Below are 24,805 nucleotides of genomic sequence, written 5' to 3'. Positions count from 1 at the left end.
AATTGTAAATTTTAATATTATTAGATATAATCAATTATTAAATTTTAAATCTATGATATTATATAAATAAAAATTAATTATTTATTTTGCACCTTAGGGGCAATTCATCTACACATTGTGGTGTCAAATGGGACATGCCACTCGTGAACTAGTCCGGCTTGCCTACTTTCTAAGCTAGTCCCAACATAGCTTGTTAGTGTAACATATTTTTGCTACTTTCTTCAATCAAGATACACCTTCCATAGTGTCCCTCAAGCCAATTCATCATGTGCAAATCCCCAACCCCTTAGCCTCCATTTCCACTCCCTCGTGACTTTTTAATGATTGAAATGGCACCGAGGTAGACGTATCAATTATTGAATTTCACTAAATCAGAAATGCAACTCCTAGAATCACAAGATCAACCAATATTTAATAACCGCCCACCCTCACCAAATAAGCAACCTCCACCTTCCTAAACCCCACTAGCTAAGAAGCCATCCACCTTGAAATGTAAGCCCAAGCACAAGTGAACCATCAACGTTTGGAGCATATTTGAGATTATTAATATACTCAATAAGGGTCAAAGAACATTATGCAGTTTTTTTTTTTTTTAAAAAAAAAAAAGATTATGCATATGAATCAAGAGGAAGGATCGGACACTTACTTAGATGTGCTAAGAAACACGATTATGGTGATCTCGATGCATCACAATCACAACTATAACCCAACAAAATATGATTTTTTGATAATAAATCTAGTTTAGGAAAATTGATAATTAAAATAGAATACTTATTTTTATTTGGAGATGGCGAAATGTTTAAATGGTATTGTTTACATGCAATGCACTACAACCCGCAATTTAGAATAAAAAAAATAAACAAAGAGATTGTATCTAGAATATAAAGAAAAATTACGACATACATTCAATGAATTTAGTGGAAGTGTGTCATTTTTTAGTGGAAGTGTGTCATTACTAACTGGCATTTGGTATAACACTATAACAACATCCCATTATATTTATGTCACAGTCCATTGGATTGATGAAGAATGGAGAATTTAAAAAGAATAATTACAATTTAATTATTGGTTGAACGGTAGTTTGAGGCTTGGCGCTTAGTTTTCGTTTTGTTTCTTTTCTTGTGAGTGGGTTGTTTTGTTTCTTGTTTCCTAATGGGGCATGCCCCGGCTTGTTTTCATAGACGATTGTGCATTTTTTCTTGTTAATATATTTTATTTACACAAAAAAACATAAGAGTAGTTTAATTGTAAATAAAATTAGAGAGATTAGTAGTAATTACAACATTGGCAATAAGATAAGGATAATCTCATTTAATAATGTTAGCAACAATGGTTCTACTATTGAGCGTTTAAAACAAGATCTTCCATTAATTTTAGGCAGACAAATTTTTAAAATAAATGTGCATGTTACATCTTGAACTTATATGTGCAGACCTATAAATGTACATAGAAAACATTAGTTAAAATAAGAGATATTTTGTCCCTAATACGTAGTATTGGTTTCGATTACACCCTTGTATCTATATTTTTGAATCAATTTAGTCCTTATATGTTAATTTTTTTTTTTTTTTGTGATAACTTGAACTTTTCGTTATTTCGATTACACTCATACACTTGCAATATTTTCGAATCAATATAACCCTTGTACTTTGATATGTAAAAAAAATAGAATTAAATTAACTTATCTCATTTTACCTTTTCTTTTTACACATAAAAATATATGAGTTAAATTGATTAAAAAATAAAGGTACAGAGTGTAATAGAAATGATGAAAAGTTCGATGCACAAAAACAAAAATCAAAGTACAAGAGTTAAATTGACTTGAAAATATAAGTTCAATGATATAATTGAAACAACAAAAAATTTGAGTAATTATACTAAAAAAATGTGAAAGTCTGGTGGTCACACAAAAAAAAGGTGAAGTTTAGGAGCAAAAATATAGGTTTAGCCATGCAACTTCACTTTTTTATTGTTACAAAATTTAATACTTTATAATAACAACTTGAACTATTTTGAAACAGATATGAGATAGAGATTGAGCACAAGTTAATATTATTATGCATGTATTAGTAACATTTTATATTGCAACGAACATATTTTTATTCATGAAATATTTTTAATTATCAATTATTTTACAAAATATAGGGCATCAATGATATATGAACAATTTATAACCTCAACAAAAATAAAATTTAAAAAATATTTGATCGACATCCCAACATTGTATTTTATGGTAGCTATATTAGATCCCATGTAAAAACGAGAAATGGTAGAATATTTTCTGGAGTTTTACAAAGCTATGAGGGTTTAACACACAAGAAAACAAAATAAAGATTCAAAATTCTATTTTTGATATGAATAATTTATATAAGTCTTGTTTTGATAATAAATTCTTAGGTGAAGATTTTTTTTTTTTTTTTTTTCTGCGAGGGAAGTGTAAGGGCAATTGTCTAAATACTTGAGATCTAAAAATTCAAAGGGTACATGGCAAACATTTAACGAATTTAATGAATTTGAATTATATTTAAATAGAAGAATTTCATTTTGTGATAAAAATTAATAATGTTGATATTTTGGTATGATAGCTTCAAAACCAACACACATATCACGTGTTGCCAAAAAATACCTAAGAGGGGGTGAATTGAGTTTTTTAAAAAATTAATTAATAATTTTTAATTCTTTTAAAAACTCTTAAATTTGTAATTTTAATATGTAGTGATTGTAATAGAATTAATAATAATAAAATCACAGAACCACAAGGAACAAAAGAAATTTATAGAGGTTCGATTTTAGAGAGTCTAATCCTCTCTCTCAAGACTTAGCTTAAGGCTCTCAAGAGTTAACTTGAGATTCCACTAGGGAAAATCAATACTAACTTTTAATTGGAATTAGAATCAAAATACAATCTATTGCCTAAACACTAGGTTGTACAGAAACGGGAGACGTTTTCGATAGAAAACGAAAACGCAAAAATGGCATTTTAAAAAAAAAAATAGGAAACGGAAACGCGGGCTAAACTGTAAATTTTAAAAATATAAAGATTTTTTTATAAATATAATTTTTAATATAAAAAAAAATTCAAACACAAATAACAAACATAAATTTTATAGTGTATTAGAAATATATATATATACATATATAATATATATATACTGTTAGCTTCACATATGTATATATATATATATATCTTCGTTACAGACACTGTTAGGAAATGTATGTTGCACACATTGTTAAAGGAAGGAGAAGAAGAAGGAGAAGGAGAAATCGCTGGGAGAAGGAGAAGAAAAGATGGGAAAAGAAGAAGAAAATAGGGAAAAAGAAAGGAGAAAGCAGGAGAAGAAATCGCTAGAGAAGAAAGAGAAGAAATCGCTAGAAGAAGAAGAAGTCGCTGGAAGAAGAAGAAGAAAAGAGGGAAAAAGGAAGGAGGAAGCTGCTGCGTGAAATTGCTGGAATAATAAGAAGAAGAAAATAGGGAAAAAGAAATGAGGAAGTTGCTGCCTGCGTGCAACCTTGCTGGGCGGCTGGAAATGCGTTTCCAGTTATGTTTTTTAAATTTCAAAACGACCAGAAACTTTTTAAAAATTACACAAATGGCCCAAAAAACATTTCGGGCCATTTTTCTCATTTTCGAAACGGGAAACGGTTCGGAAACGCCGAAACGGCGCCTTCGAGCCGTTTCCGTACTTCACAGCCTAAACAAGAACCATTAGCATACTACTAGCAAATATAATCCCCTCACACAATAAGTGAGTAAAAATAACAAACTTACAACAAGAGACAATTACAAACAAGTCACCAATGATTGAGAATTCCACCAGCCAGCACACTTCCAGCACTTCGAAGCTTCTCATTCTTATTTGAATGTTCTATCAAGTTTGTCTACTTTGAGCCTCCATACTTACCCTATATATATGCATCTTCCAAACACACTAGCCATTAAATAAATGGTTAATATGAAATTTGAAATTTAAAAAATATTTAAACTTTCTCAAACAATATGAAAATATGTCTTACCTTTAATTCAAAATAAATTTACTTTTTGCATGAGAAATCAATATTTGAAAATTCAAATATAAGTTTTTGAGACATAAATGATTAAAACAAACAAATATATCTAAAAACAATCTCCTTTAATTCAAAATAAATTTACTTTTTGCATGAGTAAGAGAAAACATGTCTGAAAACAATTCTCCTTTAATTCAAGATTTGAAAATTCAAATATAAACTTTTGAAACATAAATTATTAAAAAAAAATATATGTCTAAAAACAATTCTCCTTTAATTTAAAATAAATTTACTTTTTGCATGAGTAAGAGAAAATATGTCTCAAATAATTCTCTTTTAATTCAAAATAAATTTACTTTATGCATGAGTAAAAAATGCATTTATCAAGATATGAAAATTTAAACATAAACTTTTGAGACATAAATGATTAAAACAAGGAAATATGTCTAAAGACAATCCACTTTTAATTCAAAATAAATTTACTTTTATACCCACTTTTAATTCAAAATAAATTTACATTTTGTATGAATAAAAAATATATTTATATCATAAAAATATTTTTGTTATTATCAAAATCATATTTATTTACCCTTTAGCTTAACAATCTCCACCTTTTTATTATCATTAAAATCATATTTACTTATCTTTGAACTTAACATCAAGTATTAAACCTTCAATGCCTAAGATTTACTAATATACCGCTCCCCCATGTCGATGATGTTATTCAAGTTTGCTTTTTTTTTATATATATATATAGAGAGAGAGAGAGAACAAGATGTTGAATCTAAAGATATCAAGATTGTTGAATTCAACTCAAAAAATGTGCTATGCTTTGAGGACTAGTTGGATGCCAAATTTGACCACGAAGGGATATAAGTGATAAATGAATCTAATGAGTCAAAGTATAATGATGTCGGAAGGCCATCCATAGAATAGTCGTCTATCATTCTAGGAAGAGGTTGAACACCTTCCATGGATTAGTTTGAACTTGCTTTATGTATTTTGGTAATCAATTATATATTTTCACTTATATTTTATTTTCTTGTCAAACTATACTAACTTAAACATCAAAGTACCCTCGGGATCAACCTTAAGGACAATTCTTTTGTAGGTGTTTTTAGCATGGGAAAGAAGTTGGGTATCATTCAATGATCCATTTGTGTTTTTTTTTATAGGATTTAATAACTTAGTATTCCTTTGCATCTAATTATATATTTTCTTATGAAACTATACTAATTTAAACATCAGAATGCCCTCGATGATAAATCCGAGGACAATTTTTTGTAGATACTTTTAGTGTTAGGATAAGATCAAACGTTACTCATCTTTTGAGGGTTAATTTACTTTTTTTATGTCATTTATTAATTTATATATATTAAACATATACTAACTTAATCAATTAGAGTGTCATCGGGAGCAATCTTGAGAATAATTTTTTGTAAGTACTTTTAGCATTGAAAGGAAATTCAATATCAATGTCAAGGATTAATTTATTTTTCTTTTACGCGATTTAATAACTGATTATTTTCTCACACTTAAATTATATTCATTTTTTATGAGTATAAGCATCTGAGTACTTTTGGAGACAATCTCGAAGAAAGTTTTTATATACATTTTAACATAAAAGAGATGTTAGACAAATTGGACCATGCAAAATTAATTAATTTGATAATTTATCGTGAGTAAAATTAATAAATAAAATAAATAAAATAATTTTAATATTACAATTTAAATTTCAAGACTGAAAAATATGAACGACCAAAACGGTTGAAAATTTATTTAAATTTTTGTAAACAAATAAAAATATTTTTATTTATATTTTAAGATATAGGTAAATTATTTTCTAAAAAATATATATTTTTTAAATTTACATAGATTGTCCCATTTGCCCTAATCTCTAGGCCGCTAAAGCCTTTGACTGGCATGACCCCTTAGTCTGTGACCCGGCGGCTCAGCCTAACATGACCCTTTTATCAAAGGTTTAAAGGCTTGTTGAACCCGCTTTTTGTAATATGAGCCCGTCCAACACAACCTGTTAAAAAAAAAAAAAAAACCAAATTCAAGTGAACCCACAAAAATAAAAGACCAAACGGGAGACAGGGCAGCTCGGCCCGCCCCCTCATCTCTCTCACGTGTCCCCTCATCCCTACAGTTTTATAAGAATGCCATTTCCAGCTGACACGCACGCAGTCTAATCTAACAATCAGGAAATTTTACAAAATTACCATCACTTAAAAAAATTACTAAACCATTGATCAAATCAAATTTTTCAAACTACAATCCCAAATAACAACACTGGAGATAAACTTGTAGATTTCATATCAATCAACAAATTCTTCTTAGGGAAACAGGCAGGTGAGAGGGCTTCAAATGCCGGAAGCTGTTATAAAACCTGTTACAGAAGCAAGTATTTGATACAAACATAACATATGATTAAACATCTATTTTTTCAACTAACTGTTCAACCTCCACAATCGTACTCTCGGCTTCCTGAATTTCTGGGCCAATAGGGCCGCTATCTTCCTCGATTGCCTTCTTCAATTCAACCTGAAAACCCCAAATATGTAGTTTAGCTGATTCAATGTCGCACAATGGAGACGCATCTGAGTATTGTTCTTCACAATGGTGTGCCATAGAAAGGGGTACAGTGAATGGCACTCAAAATAAACCATTTTTAATGTAAACCAACATAATTATGTTGAATACCTCGATAAACAAATAAGGGATAGGGGTAAACCCAAGAAATAAGAAGAAAAACAATCATCTGTTTCTTCAATATGCAGTACTTCTTGTGCATGACCTTTAGTTTCCCTCACCCAAGCATTTGTTTTTGCCCAAAAATTAGGATGCAAAGCGGTTAAGAAGTGAACCTTCACTATTCAACCATTAATCCCTATTTTATCACCTTCTGTTAGGTTTTATGCTGTACTGTGGCAGGTTAGTAAGCTGGGGTTTTGGCCTACTCGAACCCAGTGATTCTGCTATTCAGAGTTGGCTAAAACTTATATTACCTTTTTCTGAGAAAAGAAAACGGCAAAACTAGAAAAAAACTTGGACGTTTGGTTTTTTGCCCAGATAAAAACTTCATCAAATTAACTACAATATTTAGCACCAGTAGAGTCAATACGATACCAAGGTTCCTTTTATATCAGCAAGTGCAGCTTCCAAGCGTTTGTGACAATCTGGAATCATCATCCTAGATTCAGCCAGCACGTTTTCCTGCACAAATAGAAAAATAAGCACAAGATGAATCTACTTATCCCATTGCAGAAGAATCAATTTAATCTCAACATTTAAATTGGTTCGAGGTGGAAAAGCTCCATTTCAATCTGATTTAAATTTGTAAATGGTGCAGATATTGATTTTAATATCTTATCTAAATTGACAACAAAAGTGCTCTGCCAACCAAATCGCTCTTAATTAATTGTTTAGTCCAATGCACGACGTGAATGTTAGTAGTAAAGGAGATGCTTAAAATCATAAATACCATTATCAAGAAGAGGCTAGCCAACATTTCACTGAAACATGTATTAGCTGATAAAGAAATTCATTGACCACAAGAATGCCCCAGGCTGCTGTATTTGAAGTGGTTTAATAGAGTAAATTACATTGTTAATTCTTGAACTTTGCATTCCATAACAAATTGGTCATTGTGTTTTAATTTTTGTTACCACAATCACTTAATTTTGATTTTTGTTACGATTCAGTTTCTTTTTTGATTTTTCGTCAAATTTTATTAACAAAAACTAATACGATATATATTAATATAAACCTCAAAATCACATGATTGTGGGGCTTATGTTATTTTAACATTAACTGATTTCTGAATTTATATTAATATATCTTATATCAGTTTTCATTAATAGAATTTGGTGAAAAATGAAAAGAGGGACTAAATTATATAAAAAATTAAAGTTTAGTGGTGACAAAAAGTAAATTGTTACTATGGAGTGCAAAAGTTGAAGGACTAATAGTGTAATTTACCTTGATTTAATATATTTAATTTGGTAGCACCAACCCTAACTTGGTTGCAGTAAGTTGCAGCTGATGAAAATAATATATTTAAGTTGGTAAAGGACAAAATTTGAGTTCTTCTTTCTTTTATCACTTGGGAGCCGTGCTTTTACATTTTTCAACCTATACCATACTAATTTTAAGAAAAAGTTTATACACAGAAGCAACATGTGAGCATTTTAACTCTTGAGAAGTGAGTATCTGTTTAGCTCATATTACACGTATTTTGTGTGTTTGGGACATTCCACATACCCTGGCAAGTTGAAAGAGGGTGTAAAACTTAGAGAGATTGGAAATTTCTTGCATCTTTTAAGTAATAGATTGTACACCTATTTATACAAAATTATTCATGTCATGACATAAGCATAACATAAGTCATGACATAAGGCTAACCCTAAGTCTAGAATACACACACAAGTGTTATCTCTATATACAACTCAACACTCCCCTTCAAGTTGGCGCATACATATCATATGCACCAAGCTTGTTACATATATACCCAATTCGAGAATCTCTGAGAGATTTAGTAAAGACATCTGCTAACTGGTAATTTAAATTGACAAAAACTGTGATAATACAACCAGATAAAATCTTTTCTCGAATGAAGTGACAATCTATCTCGATGTGTTTGGTCATCTAATGAAAGATTGGATTGGATGCAATATGTAACGCAGCTTGATTATCGCAAATTAATCTCATCTGTGATATTTCTCCAAATTTGAGTTCCTGAAGCAATTGTTTTAATCAAATATTCTGCTTCTGCACTTGACCTAGCAACAATATCCTTCCTTTTGCTTTTCCAAGATACTAAGTTCCCTCCAACCAGAACACAATATCCTGAAGTAGATCGTTTATCAGATGGAGAACCAGCGTAATCAGTGTCTGAATATTTTTCTGCTCCCTTCACTACCTTTATGTCTTCTCAAGGAATATTACATCAATCATCTTGTGCCTACATACCACAACAAAATGGGGTTGCTGAGTGTAAAAATAGACATTTGATTGAAACTGCTCGCACCCTCCTTTTACACCATAATATTCCCTTTCGTTTTTGGACTGATGCTGTCATCACTACTTACTATCTCATTAATAAGATGCCTTCCTTTGTTCTTCAAGACAAAGTTCCTCACTCTCTTTTGTTTCCTGATCAACCATTATATGTTCTTCCTCCCCATATCTTTGGTTGTACGTGCTTTGTTCATAACATGTCTCCAGGTCGGGATATATTATCTGCTCTGAGACCATGTAAAACTTAAGAGAGATTGGAAATTTCTTGCATCTCTTAACTAATAGAATGTACACCTATTTATACAAAATCATCCATAAGCCATGACATAAGGCTAACCCTAAGTCTAGAATACACACACAAGTGTTATCTCTATATACAACTCAACAGAGGAAATATTTACTTTTTTGTTTTCCAGGGCCTTTTCGTGAACTTAGGTGTTGGTTGATGCTTTTAAAGTTATAATGATGTATTTGAAAATGATTTTCATTTGTGATATTTATATATTCTCTATATGATTTATTAATGAACCTAAATGTTTTTTGTATTCAGTAATGGCATGTGATTGACAAAACAATGGCTCTTTTAACTCAGTGATTGAATGCCATCCTCATTGATCTTTTTATGAAGAAAACAGACGGATCTCCAAATAAGCAAAAAAGAATCAAACTATATACCAACCAAAAAGAACAACAAGAATAAGACCTTAAACCACAAATTATAGAACTTGTAGCATACAAAATAAAAAAAAAACAAAGCAGTCCAAAAATCTGTAGCCAGAGCTCCAAAAGTACAGAGAAAGAGAAAGAAGAGAGTAACAAGCCAATTCAATTCATGTATGGAAAATATGTGTTTAGGGAGTCAACAAAATATGCTTATGCTTGACGCAATATGTGAGGTTAATGGCAAATTTTCTTTTATTTTTGCAGTAGTTTGTAACGATGTCTTACTTCTAAATTACTAAGTGTTTTTTCTTTTCGTTTTTAATTGTTTGTCATTATATCTTAATAAAAGAAAAGTTTATAACCACCACAGCAACAATAATAATTACAGGCCTTAGTCCAACTAGATGGCCAGCTATATGAATTTTGGACCTCCAACCATCTCTATTCATGACCATATCTGCTGTAATGTTATTACATCCTATCTCACATTTTTCTTTGGTCCTGCTTTTGTTCTTTGGATATAAATTTCCTCTATTTGATTTTCATCCACTCATCTCACAGGTGCATCTATCCATCTTATTCTCATATAGCCACCATCTTAATTGCATCTGCCACATCTTATCTTATTAGACACAAACTCAAACCTTATTACTTAGTCTAATTTCTTATTCTCTCTTTTTTTGTATTGATTACGCATCTATTGCTACTTCCTTGCATATAAAGTAATATAGGTTAGTTTGACAGGTTACTATAATTAGCTTATCAGCATAAATTTTTGTCATTAAAAGGTGTCTAAAATTTACAAATCAATGTAATTGAAGCTTTTATAATGTAAGGGACTCATTCATCCATTATTAAGACATCATATATATTTTTCTAAATAAAGCACAAGTTTAGCTTACCACACATCTTGAAATATTACATATTTTATATATAGGATGAGTAAGTGCAAATGTCTTATACAACTTTTGTTTGCTGTTATTCTTGGCTTCAGAATACATCATCAAATCTGCCCAGAAATTTTCTAAATTATCTCCAACAATGAGAAGCAATTCCAACCATTTATTTAATCTGAAAACTTGTGAAAACGATCACTGAAAAGGTTTAGAACTCGTGAAGAAAATTTCAAGAACTTGACACTTTGACTGGTTTGAATAGTTTTTTTTTGGCAATGATTTGCGTTGGTAAATACAAAAATGGGGTTCCAAAATCCACCGGTAGAAAGAAATGGTTCTACCTCCTCAAAAGAAATGTGATGATACTAGGAACCTGATTGTCTTATTCTTAAACAAACCAGAAATAGCCAAGGCTCCATGATCAAAGATTAACTGAAATCTATATCCAAAACCTATATAAGGAGTGTACTGGATTGATCCAATATGTTTGAAATCATATGTTCAAAATTAATGCCAAATACGTCTCCCTTCGTTTGTATTTCTTCTTCATCTTGCTAGATCTAACTGTTCCTCTCTAAAACATTACCCTTCAGGACACAAGATAAGTAGCTTATTAGGTGTTGCTCACAGCCAAATTGCTAAAACACTTACCCACAAATCTTGTCTCCAGCATATACCATTGGCTCCCTACACAAATAAAAACAGGCCTATTTTTTTCACTTAGTAACAACATCACAAACTTTAATCCAGTTGCTACATGAATTAACTCTCCAATCTTCTCTAATCATGTTTTTGTTTTTACTTGTAAGAAGAAAGAACAGATGCTCAATCCAACTCTCCTTACCAAGATTCAGCTTCTCAATAAAATTATTATACTTCTGACTTCTTGCCATTGATGCTTGGCCAAAGCCTCCTTGTTGGTTCAAACAATGGAAGAAGGCCTAAGACAAGAATCAACATGAAAGGCTGAAGCATAATAATTTAACTTTTGGAAGGGAGAGTTGGTTGATTCATAAAACAACACCATTTTCATTCTCAAGTTTATGGTCCTGTTGATCTCAAGAAAAGAATTTTATATTTAAGGTGTTTGATTCTTCATTGGATTCTTCATTCATGATCACTTGTTGCTTTGTGTAATAAGCTTTAATTAAGGCTATACTAGTTTTAAGGCTTGATAATTCTCTGTCACTTGATTTGGGGATCCGTAAAATAAGAGTCATGTTTGCATAATACGTTAAGTTATTTCTTGAATATCATGCACTCCATGTGATTTTTAAATTGCTTGCAGAAAGCTTCAACGGGAGAAGAATTCAATTTTGCAAAAACAAGCTCTCCATTTTATTGACCAAAGTGAGAAAAAACTAATTACACAATCATGACCACTAATTAAAACCAATGGCTGGCCCATTTTGTTAAAAGACAAGACAACTAAATTTACGGGACTCCTTTGGTCATCTTTCAACCAAAGAAGGTAATCTCAAGTTTTCTTGGTGAAATAATTTGTTATTGTTGTAAAAGACTCCTTGTTCAAGAAGGAGAAGACCCGAGATAATGCAGATTTTATTCAAGATAATATTTTTATTTAATTTAATTTTGTGTTGTACATTAGATAAAGACTATCACTGCTGTAAATTATGAGAATATCTAGAGAATTTTATGGGAGATTTTTGTAGGAATTTTCGGTATATAAGTTTAACACTAGCTAATGGAAGATTAAGGGAGAAAAGTTGACTTCTCCTACGGTATTTGTTAATGGTATCAGAGCCACGGTTTGTGGACTCTTTTTCATTCGTGTCTTCAACTCCTTGAAGGATTCTCGAGTTGGAAGAATGGCAGGAAAGGTCTCGTCTAGTGAGACCTCTTCTGCAACCTCTCCGATCAACCATCATGGATCCATTATTCCAATAGCAATGGATAGCCAATCCCCCCAGATCACATAGCACAAGTTAAATGGGGCCAACTATAGGGAATGGTCACAATCTGTGTTGTTAGTTGTTAGAGAGAAAGGTAAAGAAGGCTACCTAACCGGTATTACGCCTAAACCGAATTCAGAGACAGCAACATATGGCATATGGGAAGCTGAGAATGCCACAGTTATGGCTTGGTTAGTGAACTCAATGGAGCCAAAGATAGGAAGGACTTACCTCTTCTACAAGACGGCTTGTGAGATTTGGCAAGCAGTCCAAGAAGTCTACTCTCATTTGGAAAATACAGCTCAATCATTCTAGGTTAGATCACTCATACGAACAACCAAGCAAGGTACAAACTAAGTCACTGAGAATTTTGATACCTTAACCGAGTTATGGCAAGAAAGTGATTTATTTCATGAGATTAAATGGGAGTGTGCTGCTGATAGTAGAGAAGGAAAGAGTGTTTGACTTCTTACATGGTTTAAACTTAGATCTAGATGAGGTTAGAGGCAGATTGTTGGGAACAAAACCTTTCCCAACAATGAGAGAAGTATTTGCAGAGGTTAGAAGGGAAGAGAGCCGAAAGAAGGTGATGTTCTTGGGCTTAGGGGAGTCGAACAATGAGGTATATTCTTCAGCCTTAGCCCTAAGTAGTTTCCGAGGAAAGCCATATGCTACAACTAAAGGAGAGAACCCCAAAGAAAAACAATGGTGTGAATACTGCAATCGGCCATACCATACTAAGGATACATGTTGGAAAATCCATGGAAAGCCGGCTGGATGGAAACCAAGAAGTCAAAGAAAAAAAGCACAATCAGCCTATACAATGAAAGCTGAAAAAGGGAGTGCAGCAAATTTCAGTCTAACTGCTGCTCAGATGGAGGCTCTACAAAGCTTGCTAAACCAAACTAAGGTAACTCAAACTGAAATCCCGGAGAATCCTAATCCAACAGTGTCTCTGGCAGGGAAAGGTACTGAAATATACTCTCTAATGTCTCAAAAATGCCCTACAAACTGCTGGATCATAGATACAAGTGTTTCTGATCATATGATAGGTGACCTAAAATTGCTTTCTGATTATGAAACATGTGATAAACTGATTAATGTTGTTATGGCTGATGATAATATCCTGTGTAAAGGGAAAATGAACTGTAAATCTTAGAGAAATATCCCTTAAATCGATACTTTATGTGCCAAATCTCCAATGCAACTTACTGTCAGTTAGTAAGTTAACTCAAAATAAAGATTGCATGGTGACTTTTTTCAAAAATTGTTGTATTTTTCAGGACCTAACCTCGAGGAGGAAGATTGGTAGTGCTAAGATGAGAGGGGGACTTTATCAAACATCAAGAACAAATTATTCTTCTGGTTTTAGGTCATTTATTTCATCTTCTTTGTCTATAGTTTCTAATTCAGACTTATTGTTATGGCATCAACATTTGGGACATCCAAGTTTGGATTATCTTAGATGTTTGTATCCTTCGTTTTCTAGAAATAAGATTCAAGATTTCATTTGTGAACATTGCATTCTTGCAAAACAAATTAGAACCACTCTTCCTAATCATGCTTATAATCCTTCAAAACCTTTTCATCTTGTTCATAGTGATATTTGGGGGCCATCTAGAACCTCAAATCTCACTACCACTCGATGGTTTATCACTTTTATCAATGATTATACACAGATATGTTGGGTTTTCTTAATGAAAGATAAATCAGAAGCTTGTCTTATATTCCAGAATTTTCATCTCATGATCAAAAATGTCTTTCAAACCCAAATTCATATATTGAAAACCGACAATGGAAAAGAATATTTCTCTAATGATTTCAACAAATACCTAAGCGAGCATGGTATCATTCACCAAAGCTCATGCTCAGATACCCCTCAACAAAATGGGATAGTCGAGAAAAAGAATAGCCATCTTCTTGAGACAGCAAGAACCCATTCGGTTCCAAATTCCTATTGGAGAGAAGCAGTATTAACAGATGCATATCTCATTAATAGGCTTCCCTCAAAGACTCTAAAATTTAGGACTCCTTAGATGTACTTCTTGAAACTTTTCCTCATCATAATAGAGTCCTAAATTCCCTTACTCCTTGAGTGTTTGGCTGCATTGTTTTTGTTCACAGAAATGTGCCAACACTGTCCAAGTTGGATCCCAAGTCTACCAAGTGTGTATTTGTGGGGTACTCACCTAACCAAAAAGGGTATAAATGCTACAACCCTAGTACCTGAAACTTTATTGTTTCTTGTGATGTTTCATTCCTTGAGAATAAGTCATTCTTCCATGACAATTCCCAGCAGAATTTCACTGAAAAACACCTCATTGGGACCCATTGATACCTATTCCAGATTTGTCTCCTACTGTCCTTACACCTATTCATGACAAAGAATCCTCTCAAACCACATCTAAAGCTTGTCCAGCCCCTATTCCTTCACCTCAAACCTGTCAAGGGGGAGAAAATAACGAAACCAAAAATCAGGAGGATGATTAGCCCCAAAGTAAACCACTTCTAAAGGTTTACTCAAGAAGAACTCTTGATTCTCAGCCTGCTAACCTATCAGAACCTTGGATAAGTCCTGAAATTATCGAGAGGAATACTGAAGGTATTAACAGTGAGCAGGAGACAAACAGGGAGCAGAAATCAGATCCTGATATTCCTATTGCTTTGAGGAAAGGGACCAGATTTTATACTGAGTATCCTATCACCAATTTCCTAGGATACTCCCAATTGTCCCCACAATTCAGGGCCTTTACTATCAGCATTGATAATGTGAGTATTTCTAAAGATATTTATCATGCTTTACAGGAGGAAAAATGGAGGAAAGCTGTAATGGAGGAAATGCATGCTCTAGAAAAGAATGGCACATGGGAGATACTGAAATTACCCAATGAAAAAAACATCATTGGGAGCAAATGGGTCTTTACTGTTAAGTATAAATCAGATGAAAAAATTGAGAGATACAAGACTAGGCTTGTAGCTCAAGGCTTTACTCAAACTCAAGGTCTTAACTATGAGGAAACTTTTGCACCAGTGGCCAAACTTAATTCCATTCGGGTGATACTGTCATTGGCAGTCAACTTGGATTGGAAACTTCACCAATTAGACATTAAAAATGCCTTCTTAAATGGTGAGTTAGAAGAAGAAAAATTATATGAGGATTCCCCCAGCTTTTGAAAGATAAGATACAAGAGGAAAAGTTTGCAAACTAAAGAAATCACTATATGGCCTCAAGCAATCACCAAGGGCATGGTTCAAGAGATTCAGTGAAACTTTACAACAACTTAAATATAGACAAGGACAAGCTGACCACACATTATTTATAAAGACAGATTCTGGGGGAAAGAAGACCATTCTTATAGTCTATGTGGATGATATAATTATCATCGGAGACAACCATCAAGAGATTGAACTATTGAAGCATCAATTAAGAGAGGCATTTGGAGTTAAGGATTTGGGAGATTTAAAATATTTCTTGGGATTGGAAGTAGCAAGAAACAGCGAGGGTATTTTCATCTCACAAAGAAAATACGCTCTTGATTTTTTGAGGGAAACTAGTAAACTCAGGTGCAAGCCAGCTAGCACTCCTTTAGAACCAAATTGGAAGAATAAAAATGAAAAGAATGAAGAGGATCAAGTTGATATAGGCAGATTTCAATGTCTAGTGGGAAAATTGATCTACTTATCTCATACAAGGCCAGATATTGTCTGTGCGGTAAGTATAATCAGTCAATTCATGCATTCTCCAACCAAAAGACATCTAGAAGCTGCTTATCATATCCTAAGATATCTTAAAGGCACACCTGGGAAATGATTGTTGTTTAAGAAAAGTAGTGAAAGAGGAATAAAGAGTTATTCAGACGCATATTGGGCAGGATTTGTTGAAGACAGCAAATTCACATTAGGGTATTGCACAAAATTATGGGGAAACCTAATCACATGGAGAAGGAAAAAGCAACAGGTTGTTTCACGTAGCAGTGCCGAGGTCGAGTATCAAGCCATTGCACAGTGTATTGCACAAAATTATGGGAAAATCTAGTCACATGGAGAAGCAAAAAGCAACAGGTTGTTTCACGTAGCAGTGCCGAGGTCGAGTATCGAGCCATTGCACAGTGCATTTGTGAGATAATTTGGTTAGAAAGATTGATGAAGGATATGGACATGCCAATCACAACATCAAAAATACTTTATAGCGATAGTAAATCAGCTATAAGTATAGTGAATAATCCAGTACAACATGACCGGATGAAGCATGTGAGAATTGACATGCATTTTGTTAGGGAAGAAATAGAAGCAGGAGATATAAGACTAACTTATGTTCCTACCAAAGATCGAGAGGCAAATATCTTGACCAAGGCAATGCAAAAACAAGGATTTGAAGTAATAAGAGGCAAGTTGGGAATGATAGACATCTATTCACTAGCTTGAAGGAGAGTGTTGGAAAAGACTCCTTGTTCAAGAAGGAGAAGACTTAAGATAATGCAAATTTTATTCAAGATAATACAACAACAATAACAACAACATATCCAACCTTTATCCCACTATGTGGGGTCAGCTACATGAATTCTAGACTTTCATGTATTTCTATCTTTTGTCATATCTTCATTGAGATCCATACACTTCATATCAAATTTTAATGTCTCTCCCAAAGTCTTCTTAGGTCTGCCTCTACCTCTTTTTTTGACTAATTGTTCCATTTCGTCAACTCTCCTCACATGAGTGTCTCTTGGTCTCCTTTTCACATGACCAAACCATCTTAGTCTAGTCTCTCTCATCTTCTCCTCTATTGGCACTACTCTTACCTTATTATGAATAACTTCATTTCTAATTTTATCTTTTCTTGTATGGCCGCGCATCCATCTTAACATCCCCATCTCCGCTACGCTCGTCTTTTGCTCATGTTGGTATTTGACTACCCAACATTCTGAACCGTACAACAAAACTGGTCTTATAGCTGTCCTATAAAATTTTCTTTTCAGTTTTAATGGGATTTTACCATCACATAACACCCCCGATGCATTTCTCCATTTTAGCCAACCTGCCTTAATTTTATGTGTGACATACTCGTGAATTTCTCCATCTTTTTGAATCATTGATCCCAAATATCGAAAATGATCTTTTCTTTGTAAGATCTGGTTTTCCAATTTTATTATAACATCCTCCACTCTTGCATTCTTACTAAATTTACATTCCATATATTCTGTTTTTTTTCTACTTAATTTCAATCCCTTAGATTCTAAATTGTTTCTCCATAACTCAAGCTTAGTGTTCACTCCTTCTTTTATTTCATCCACCAACACTATGTCGTCTGTAAATAGCATACACCATGGCACCTCTGTCTGAATATCTTTAGTGAGTTCATCCATTACTAAAGCAAATAAGTATAGACTTAGTGCAGAACCTTGATGCAATCCTATTGTAATTTTAAACGGTTCAGTATCCCCTCCGCATGTTCTGACCCTTGTCTCTGCACCATGATACATGTCCTTAAGGGCTTATATATAGGCTATTCAAACTCCTTTCTTCTCTAAAACCCTCCATAATACTTCTCTAGGGACCCTATCATAGGCCTTTTCTAGATCTATAAACACCATATGTAGGTCCTTCTGATGCTCCCGGTACCTTTCCATTAGGCGTCTCAGTAGGTATATAGCTTCCATTGTTCATCTACCAGGCATGAAACCAAACTGATTTTTCGATACCTCTGTTTTTTTTCTGAGCCTCTACTCTATTACTCTCTCCCAGAGTTTCATGGTATGACTCATTAACTTAATTCCTCTGTAATTTTCACAATTTTGAACATCTCCTTTATTCTTATATATAGGGACCAAAGTGCTCTTCCTCCACTCATCTAACATCTTTTTTGATTTAAGAATCGCGTTAAATAATTTCGTTAGCCAAGAGATGCCCTCTTCTCCCATGCATTTCCATGCTTCTATTGGTATATTATCTGGTCCTACCGTCTTATGATTTTTTATCTTTTTTAATGCTTGTCTTATTTCATTTAGACTTATGCGTCGATAAAATGTATAGCTTAAGTTCCCTTCGGAATTACTAAGATGTCCCAACCTAACTCTTGTGTCGCCATCATCATTGAATAATTTTGTGAAATATTCCTTCCATCTCTCCTTAATCGCTCCCTCATTCACTAATACATTTTGATTTTCATCTTTTATGCATTTCACTTGATTTAAATCCCTTATTTTTCTTTCTCTTGCTTTAGCTAATTTATATATATCCCTTTCTCCATTTTTTGTATCAAGTCGTTTATATAGATTCTCGTATGCTTTTGATCTTGTTTCACTAACAGCTTTTTTTGATTCTTTGTAATTTTTTTGATTTCCTTCATTGTTGCACTGATATACGGCCTTATAGCAATTTTTCTTATTTTTAATTTTCAATTGTACTTCTTCATTCCACCACCAAGACTCCTTAAGATTATGGGCTCTATCATTCGTCTCTCCAAGCACTACCTTTGCTGTGCTTCTCAGGGCATTAGCCATTTCTCTCCACATTTGATTTGTTTGTCCTTCTCCATTCTATTCTCTTCTACCCCTTAATTTTTCTTTGAAGATTAGTTGTTTCTCCCCTTTTAAATCCCACCACCTGATTCTTGGATTTTGTTTTATGTGATTTTTTCTCTTCCAATTTCTTACTTGGACGTCAAGTACTAGAAGTCTATGTTGAGTAGTCAAACACTCTCCCGGTATCACCTTACAATCCCTACAGCATACCCGATCCTCTTGTCTCATGAGGAAGTAATCTATTTGGGTGTTTGATGTGACATTTTTATATGTGATTAAGTGTTCGTCCCGTTTTTTGAACTTAGTATTGGTTATGATGAGCCCATATGCCATTGCAAAATCTAGAATAGACTTACCCTCATTATTAATTTCCCCGTGACCATTTAAGTCACCTCCTATAATCACTTTCTCTACTCTTGGTATCATTTGTATGAGTCCCTCTAGGTCCTCCCAAAATTTTGCTTTTATCTCCTTACCTAACCCCGCTTGTGGTGCATATGTACTAAAGATATTAATAGTCATTCTTCCTAAAATAAGCTTCACCATAATAATCCTATCCCCTATTCTCTTTACATCCACTATCTCATCTACTAAGATTTTATCCATAATAATCCCCACTCCATTTTTTGCTCGATCATTTCCTGTGTACCATATTTTATATCCATTTTCTGGCAAAATTTTTTCTTTTTTCCCTACCCATCTCGTCTCTTGAAGGCACATAATATTAATCTTTCTCTTAATTATCACATCTACTAAGATTTTATTCAAGATAATATTCTTATTTAATTTAAGTTTGTGTTGTACATTAGATAAAGACTATCACTGCTGTAAATTAGAAGAATATCTAGGAGATTTTGTAGGAATTTTCTGTATGTAAGTTTAACACTAGCTAATAGAAGATTAAGGGAGAAAATTTGAGTTCTCCTACGGTATTTGTTCAGTTATCATTTTACGATCCATAAAATGAAGGCACAAGAAAGCAGGGCACAAATATACAAGGCAACTAGTCTCAAGTAAGTTGACCAAAGTAACCATTTTAATATCCACAATTCAGTGGTGGACTTTCAGAAATGAAAATGTGGAGGCAGAAAGTGAAGTTGTGAACCCAAACATGGATATTAGATCGTGACACATGTTGTCAATGAAATGCAAAGAAACAAGGTTATTTATTACATGTTAAGAGTTAGATGTATGAGGGTACCCAAAGGTGATGGTAGAATAGAATGATATAGAGAAAACTTCTCAGCGCAGAAAAACATAGGACTATTTTCTGAACAAGAACGCTAAAATAGAAATATAAATGCCACAAAAAACATAGGAAGTTCCATGGTCTGCACAAAATAACATGTCAATCCATTCAACTGTAAGTTTATAACACACAGACATTTTTCATATTTATATTTCCATCTAAAGAAAACTGGAAGCCCAAATACCTGCTGCTTGAGGTCATAAGGGTCTGCTCCTTTCTCCTTCATGTCAGCAGTCTTGGCCGCTTCTCTCTCAACCTCTTTCTCGTAAGAATGTAGCTCCTTAACAATACGTTTGCAAGTAGATGTCTTGATTTTCAGATTTCTAAGAGTTGCCATATCAAGCCTGTGAAAGTGGCACCTACTTCTTATTTTCACATATGAACAAAACCAGGTTATCAACATAAGCATCAGAACTTTTTCACCCCGTACCACTGACTGATACAATTGGAAGCCTACACTTTGTGCTTCATCCCTATATTAAACTCATACCACCCCCCTCCCCCCAATGCATATTTAAATTGGAAAACCATGGCACTGGATATGTAGCAGTATTCAAAGTCATCTAACACACATGTTTTCTTTTGCTACAGAAAGCAATATTCGCAGGTCAAAGACTCAAAATAGAAAAGAGATAATTAAGTACATCAATTGCAACAAAACCCGTAATGATGCACAACGCAACACCATTTGTGGTTACAGTTACTCAAACAAACTGGAGGTATTAATGGCTGTACTGAATAGTTTTTCAATTATAAGCAATGATGTGTAACTTGCCCAATTCCTGAAATAATCAACAAACCTTTTACATAATGCCAGTGCCGGACTTGAAATTTGGGGGCCCTGAGGCAAAACGTAAAAATGGGTCCCTAGTACATCCAAATTTAAAAAAAAAATAAATAAATTATCAATTGAAATTTACTTTAATAGACAAAAATATCAATCAGTTCGAATATTTTTTTCTTAATAGCCAATCTTGTGACATAATTGCCAGATTCAACCAACATCAATAAAATAGACATACCCAAGCTATCCAAATCTCTAAATGCATTATGCATCATAAACAAAACAAAGTGCTTTATGCATCATAAACAAACGAAGTGAAGGAGCAACTAAGAGGCTGTTTGGCTTAGCAGTTTGACCGCTTATAAGCTGCTTATGCAGCGTATACGCTGTATGGCATTTTATGATGAAGTGTTTGGCAATAAGAATCAGCTTAAAAACTATATAGCTTATCAGCGATTGCAATAGCGTTTTACAAAAGTTGGTGCCCCCAGCTTTGGCAAAAAATGTTACAAGATTACTGCCATTGATCGACAAAAATACTATTCTGCCCTCAAAAGTAACATCTTCTTCTCCTCCCTTGCTCTCTTCCCCCATATCAGAAGTGAAGATTACTGCCACTGCAACTACCACCGTCGCCCCTCGTCCAAACCCGCTGCCACCGTCACCCCTCCTCCAGATCCGTCGTCGCCGTCGTCCAGCTGGGCTTCCATCGCCATCTGGTTGGTGGGTCACGCCATCGCGCAAGCCATCGACCGTTGCTCACCGTTGTGTGCAGCGTATATATATATATATATATATATAACAGCAATAATAAACATAATATATGTTATATGTATATATAACACAAAATAATATATATTATTATTATATATAACATATATAATATATATAATAATATTGTATTAATATATTTTTAATAATTATGTATAATTTATTAACATTTAATAATAAAATTTTGCATCATGTCTATTTTGATCTTTTTGTCAAATTTTAATGACTTATCAGCTCTTTCAAACCAAACACATAAATATTAATTGATACCTTAAAAGCACATTTAACCAAACACATTGACAACTTAAACACTACTTAACTTTTAACTTGAAAGCTAAATAGCTTAAAAGCTATAAAAAAATCGGTAAGCCAAACAGCCTCTAACTGTTGAAAGTAACATCAATAAAATAGATAGGCAAGCTATCCAAATCTCCGAATGCATTATGCATCATAAACAAAACGAAGTGAAGGAGCAACTAACTGCTGAAAGTTGAAGCAGATCTGGAGACTAGAGCTGGAGCTTCTGAGAAGTAGATCTGAAAGACTGAATCTGATGAGAGCCAATCGGCAATCGAGAGGCAGCGAGCCACCAACAACAGTGAGCGACGGAACAAGGGCAGCGAGCCACAAGCACGAGGGCGAGCCGGCAAGGGCGAGCGACGAAGCAGAGCAGCAAGAGGCGACGCTTGCTTGGCGAGCGACGAAGCAGCAAGCCACTGACCATGAGGGCGAGGCGAGCTAGCGAGGACGAGCGACCGCTGACCGAGCAGCGAGAGGCGAGAGAGAGAGGATGAGAGCCAAAGGGCGATGGCGAAGGGCGACGGAGCAGCAGGAGGAGAGAGAGGCAGTTAGCGACCAGCGACGGATTAGTTAGAGGAGCGAGGGCGAGCCGCCGACGGCAATGGAAAGGGCAAGGGCGAGGCGCGACGAAGCGAGAGAGGTAGGGCTAGGGCAGCGAACAAAAGAAAGGGGGGGAGAAGGGTCACGAAGAAGGGGGTGGGCGGGTGGGCCTGGGCAATGGGCCCTTATAAATATGGATATTTTCAATTTATGGGCTCCTAATTAATAAAATTTTCATGGACCCTGAGGCAACTGCTTCATGGGCCTCATGAAAGGTCCGGCCCTGCATAATGCTGTTAAATTCAATAGAATGGCAGGAACTGTAGTTGGGGTAGAATAGATGCGTGCACATCAAATGAAAAAGGTTCCAACTAAGAAGTCGAATCTTAGACTGTGGCTTACAATCTAAAATTGGCAAAATTGACACTGCAAAGCAGAAAACGCCAGGTCCATCTCTGCATTTGCAGAATTTTCATAAAAATTAAAATTGTCTGGGGAGCCAGACAACGGAGGGGGGGCACTACCGCTAGGGGCTTTCTAACAGTGGAAGATGATAGATTGCAAATGGCTAATAAAGAGAAATTTACCTTAGCGGGCAGTACAGTGGTAGATAGATGTGAGGATTTGTGACTAAGCTACAGAGAGAGGCCACTCACAGTGTTTCAGTGCACAACTTTCTCTCTCTGCATACCCGAGCAACATAACAGTCATTTGGCTGAAATGAAAATAAATGAAAAATGATTTTTCTTGTCTAACAATGTCCAATGTCTTATTTTATCTCTCCTCATTCCCTGAATTAGTGGGAGATAATGGTTAAACAGAACACCCATCATAAATATATATAGAAATCTTTTTTATTTATTAAAAAATAAAATAATTTTATTTTAAGGTAAATTACATTTATCACCCCTGAAATTAAGCGTAAGAACAAGTAAGACCCCTGACATCCTAGAAATGGTATTCACTTTTCTTAGTTTTATAAAACTTGGCCTCACTTTCCGTCATTTGCTATACTATGACCATTTAACTATAGTCAAATTTTTAAAAAGTCCAAAAACATCCTTATGATAACTTAACCAGATCTCTCTCTCACTCTCTCCCTCTTTCTTTTTCTCTTGTTCCTTGCTGAACTTGACTTGGTTAGACAACCCATCTTTCCCTAAAACGAAATGGGATTAGAGAACTTATTTGGATTAGCAACCTAGTCATGATTGGATTCACTTGCTGAACAACCCCCCCTTCTAACTTTCTCCCGAATTCTAATCTCCAAGAACCCAACCCAACATGGGATCTATCTCCAATCAGCCTGATGGACTCGCTGCCATCATGAGAAAACCAAGCCCGAGATACTTGGAGATAACTTTGACTCGATGGATCTGCCGTCATCCCGAAACAACTGAGCAATGGATAAACTTTGAGAATCCCGGAGAGATAACCTCAGCCAAAAAGACTCGCTGCCAGCCTGGGATAACCAAGCTCAAGAACTAAGAGATGAATCCAACAATCCTGGCTCCCCTTGCCGATTCGACCACTTGTTGAATCTTTTTCATTTGATGTACATGCTTCTATTCTGCCCCATCCTACAATTTCTGTCATTCTATTGAATTTAACAGCATTATGTAAATGGTTTGTCGATTATTTCAAAAATTGGGCAAATTACACATCATTGCTTATAATTGAAAAACTACCGAGTAGAGTCTGTAATACTACCAGTTTGTGCGAGTAACTGTAACCACAAATGGTGTTGCCTTGTGCATCATTAATGGTTTTGTTATGATTTATATAAATATATATACACGGTACTTAATTGTCTCTTTTCTATTTTGAGTTTTTGACCTGGGAATATCACTTTTTGTAGCAAAATAAAACATGTGCCTCAGATGGCTTTGAATGCTCCTACATATCTAGCGTTGTGGTCTTCCAATTTCAATGTGCATTGTGGGGGGGGGGAGAGTATGAATTTAGTATAGGGAACTGTAGGCTACTAATCATATCAATCGGTCAATGTAAGGGGTGAAAAGCTTTGATGCTTATGTTGATCACTTGGATTTCTGTCACTAATTTATTATTATTTTTAAAAATTAAAAGAAATTGGTGCCAGAAGATTTTGTCTCTAATTACCGACAGAATTACTGTCCTAA

At 34.3% G+C, this 24,805-nt stretch overlaps 2 protein-coding genes across 8 annotated transcripts in view; both read right to left on the bottom strand.

The window, feature by feature from the left end:
• Positions 1-6,301: 6,301 nt before the first annotated feature.
• LOC127801711 (tubulin-folding cofactor A) overlaps positions 6,302-24,805 on the bottom strand; it is a 108,975-nt gene continuing 90,471 nt past the window's right edge. For 2 of the 7 annotated variants that reach the window (XM_052337068.1, XM_052337069.1), the window contains exons 3-5: positions 20,454-20,613; positions 7,138-7,224; positions 6,302-6,552 (exon numbers count right to left, since the gene is read on the bottom strand). In XM_052337068.1, coding sequence (XP_052193028.1) covers positions 6,439-6,552; positions 7,138-7,224; positions 20,454-20,606 — 354 coding nt within the window. In that variant the 5' untranslated portion in view covers positions 20,607-20,613 and the 3' untranslated portion in view covers positions 6,302-6,438. Of the gene's footprint in view, positions 6,553-7,137; positions 7,225-20,453; positions 20,635-21,069; positions 21,137-24,805 lie in introns of all 7 variants that reach the window. The other 5 variants (XM_052337070.1, XM_052337071.1, XM_052337074.1 and 2 more) reach the window with 5 other exon arrangements.
• On the bottom strand, positions 7,232-20,445 carry LOC127801710 (uncharacterized). The gene is made up of 2 exons (XM_052337067.1): positions 9,099-20,445; positions 7,232-8,971 (listed from the first exon to the last, which is right to left on the bottom strand). The coding sequence occupies exon 1, from the start codon at positions 17,977-17,979 to the stop codon at positions 17,071-17,073; it is 909 nt and encodes a 302-aa protein (XP_052193027.1). The 5' UTR covers positions 17,980-20,445; the 3' UTR covers positions 7,232-8,971; positions 9,099-17,070.

Source organism: Diospyros lotus, chromosome 5 (genome assembly GCF_014633365.1).
Source record: "Diospyros lotus cultivar Yz01 chromosome 5, ASM1463336v1, whole genome shotgun sequence".
NCBI classification, from domain to species: domain Eukaryota; kingdom Viridiplantae; phylum Streptophyta; class Magnoliopsida; order Ericales; family Ebenaceae; genus Diospyros; species Diospyros lotus.
Note: the sequence above shows the minus strand (reverse complement) of the source record. Positions and strands in the feature narration are given on the sequence as shown.

Excerpts from the sequence above, each read along its gene's own strand:
- LOC127801710 (XM_052337067.1), bottom strand. The coding sequence starts at position 17,979 with ATGTATCATGGTGCAGAGACAAGGGTCAGAACATGCGGAGGGGATACT.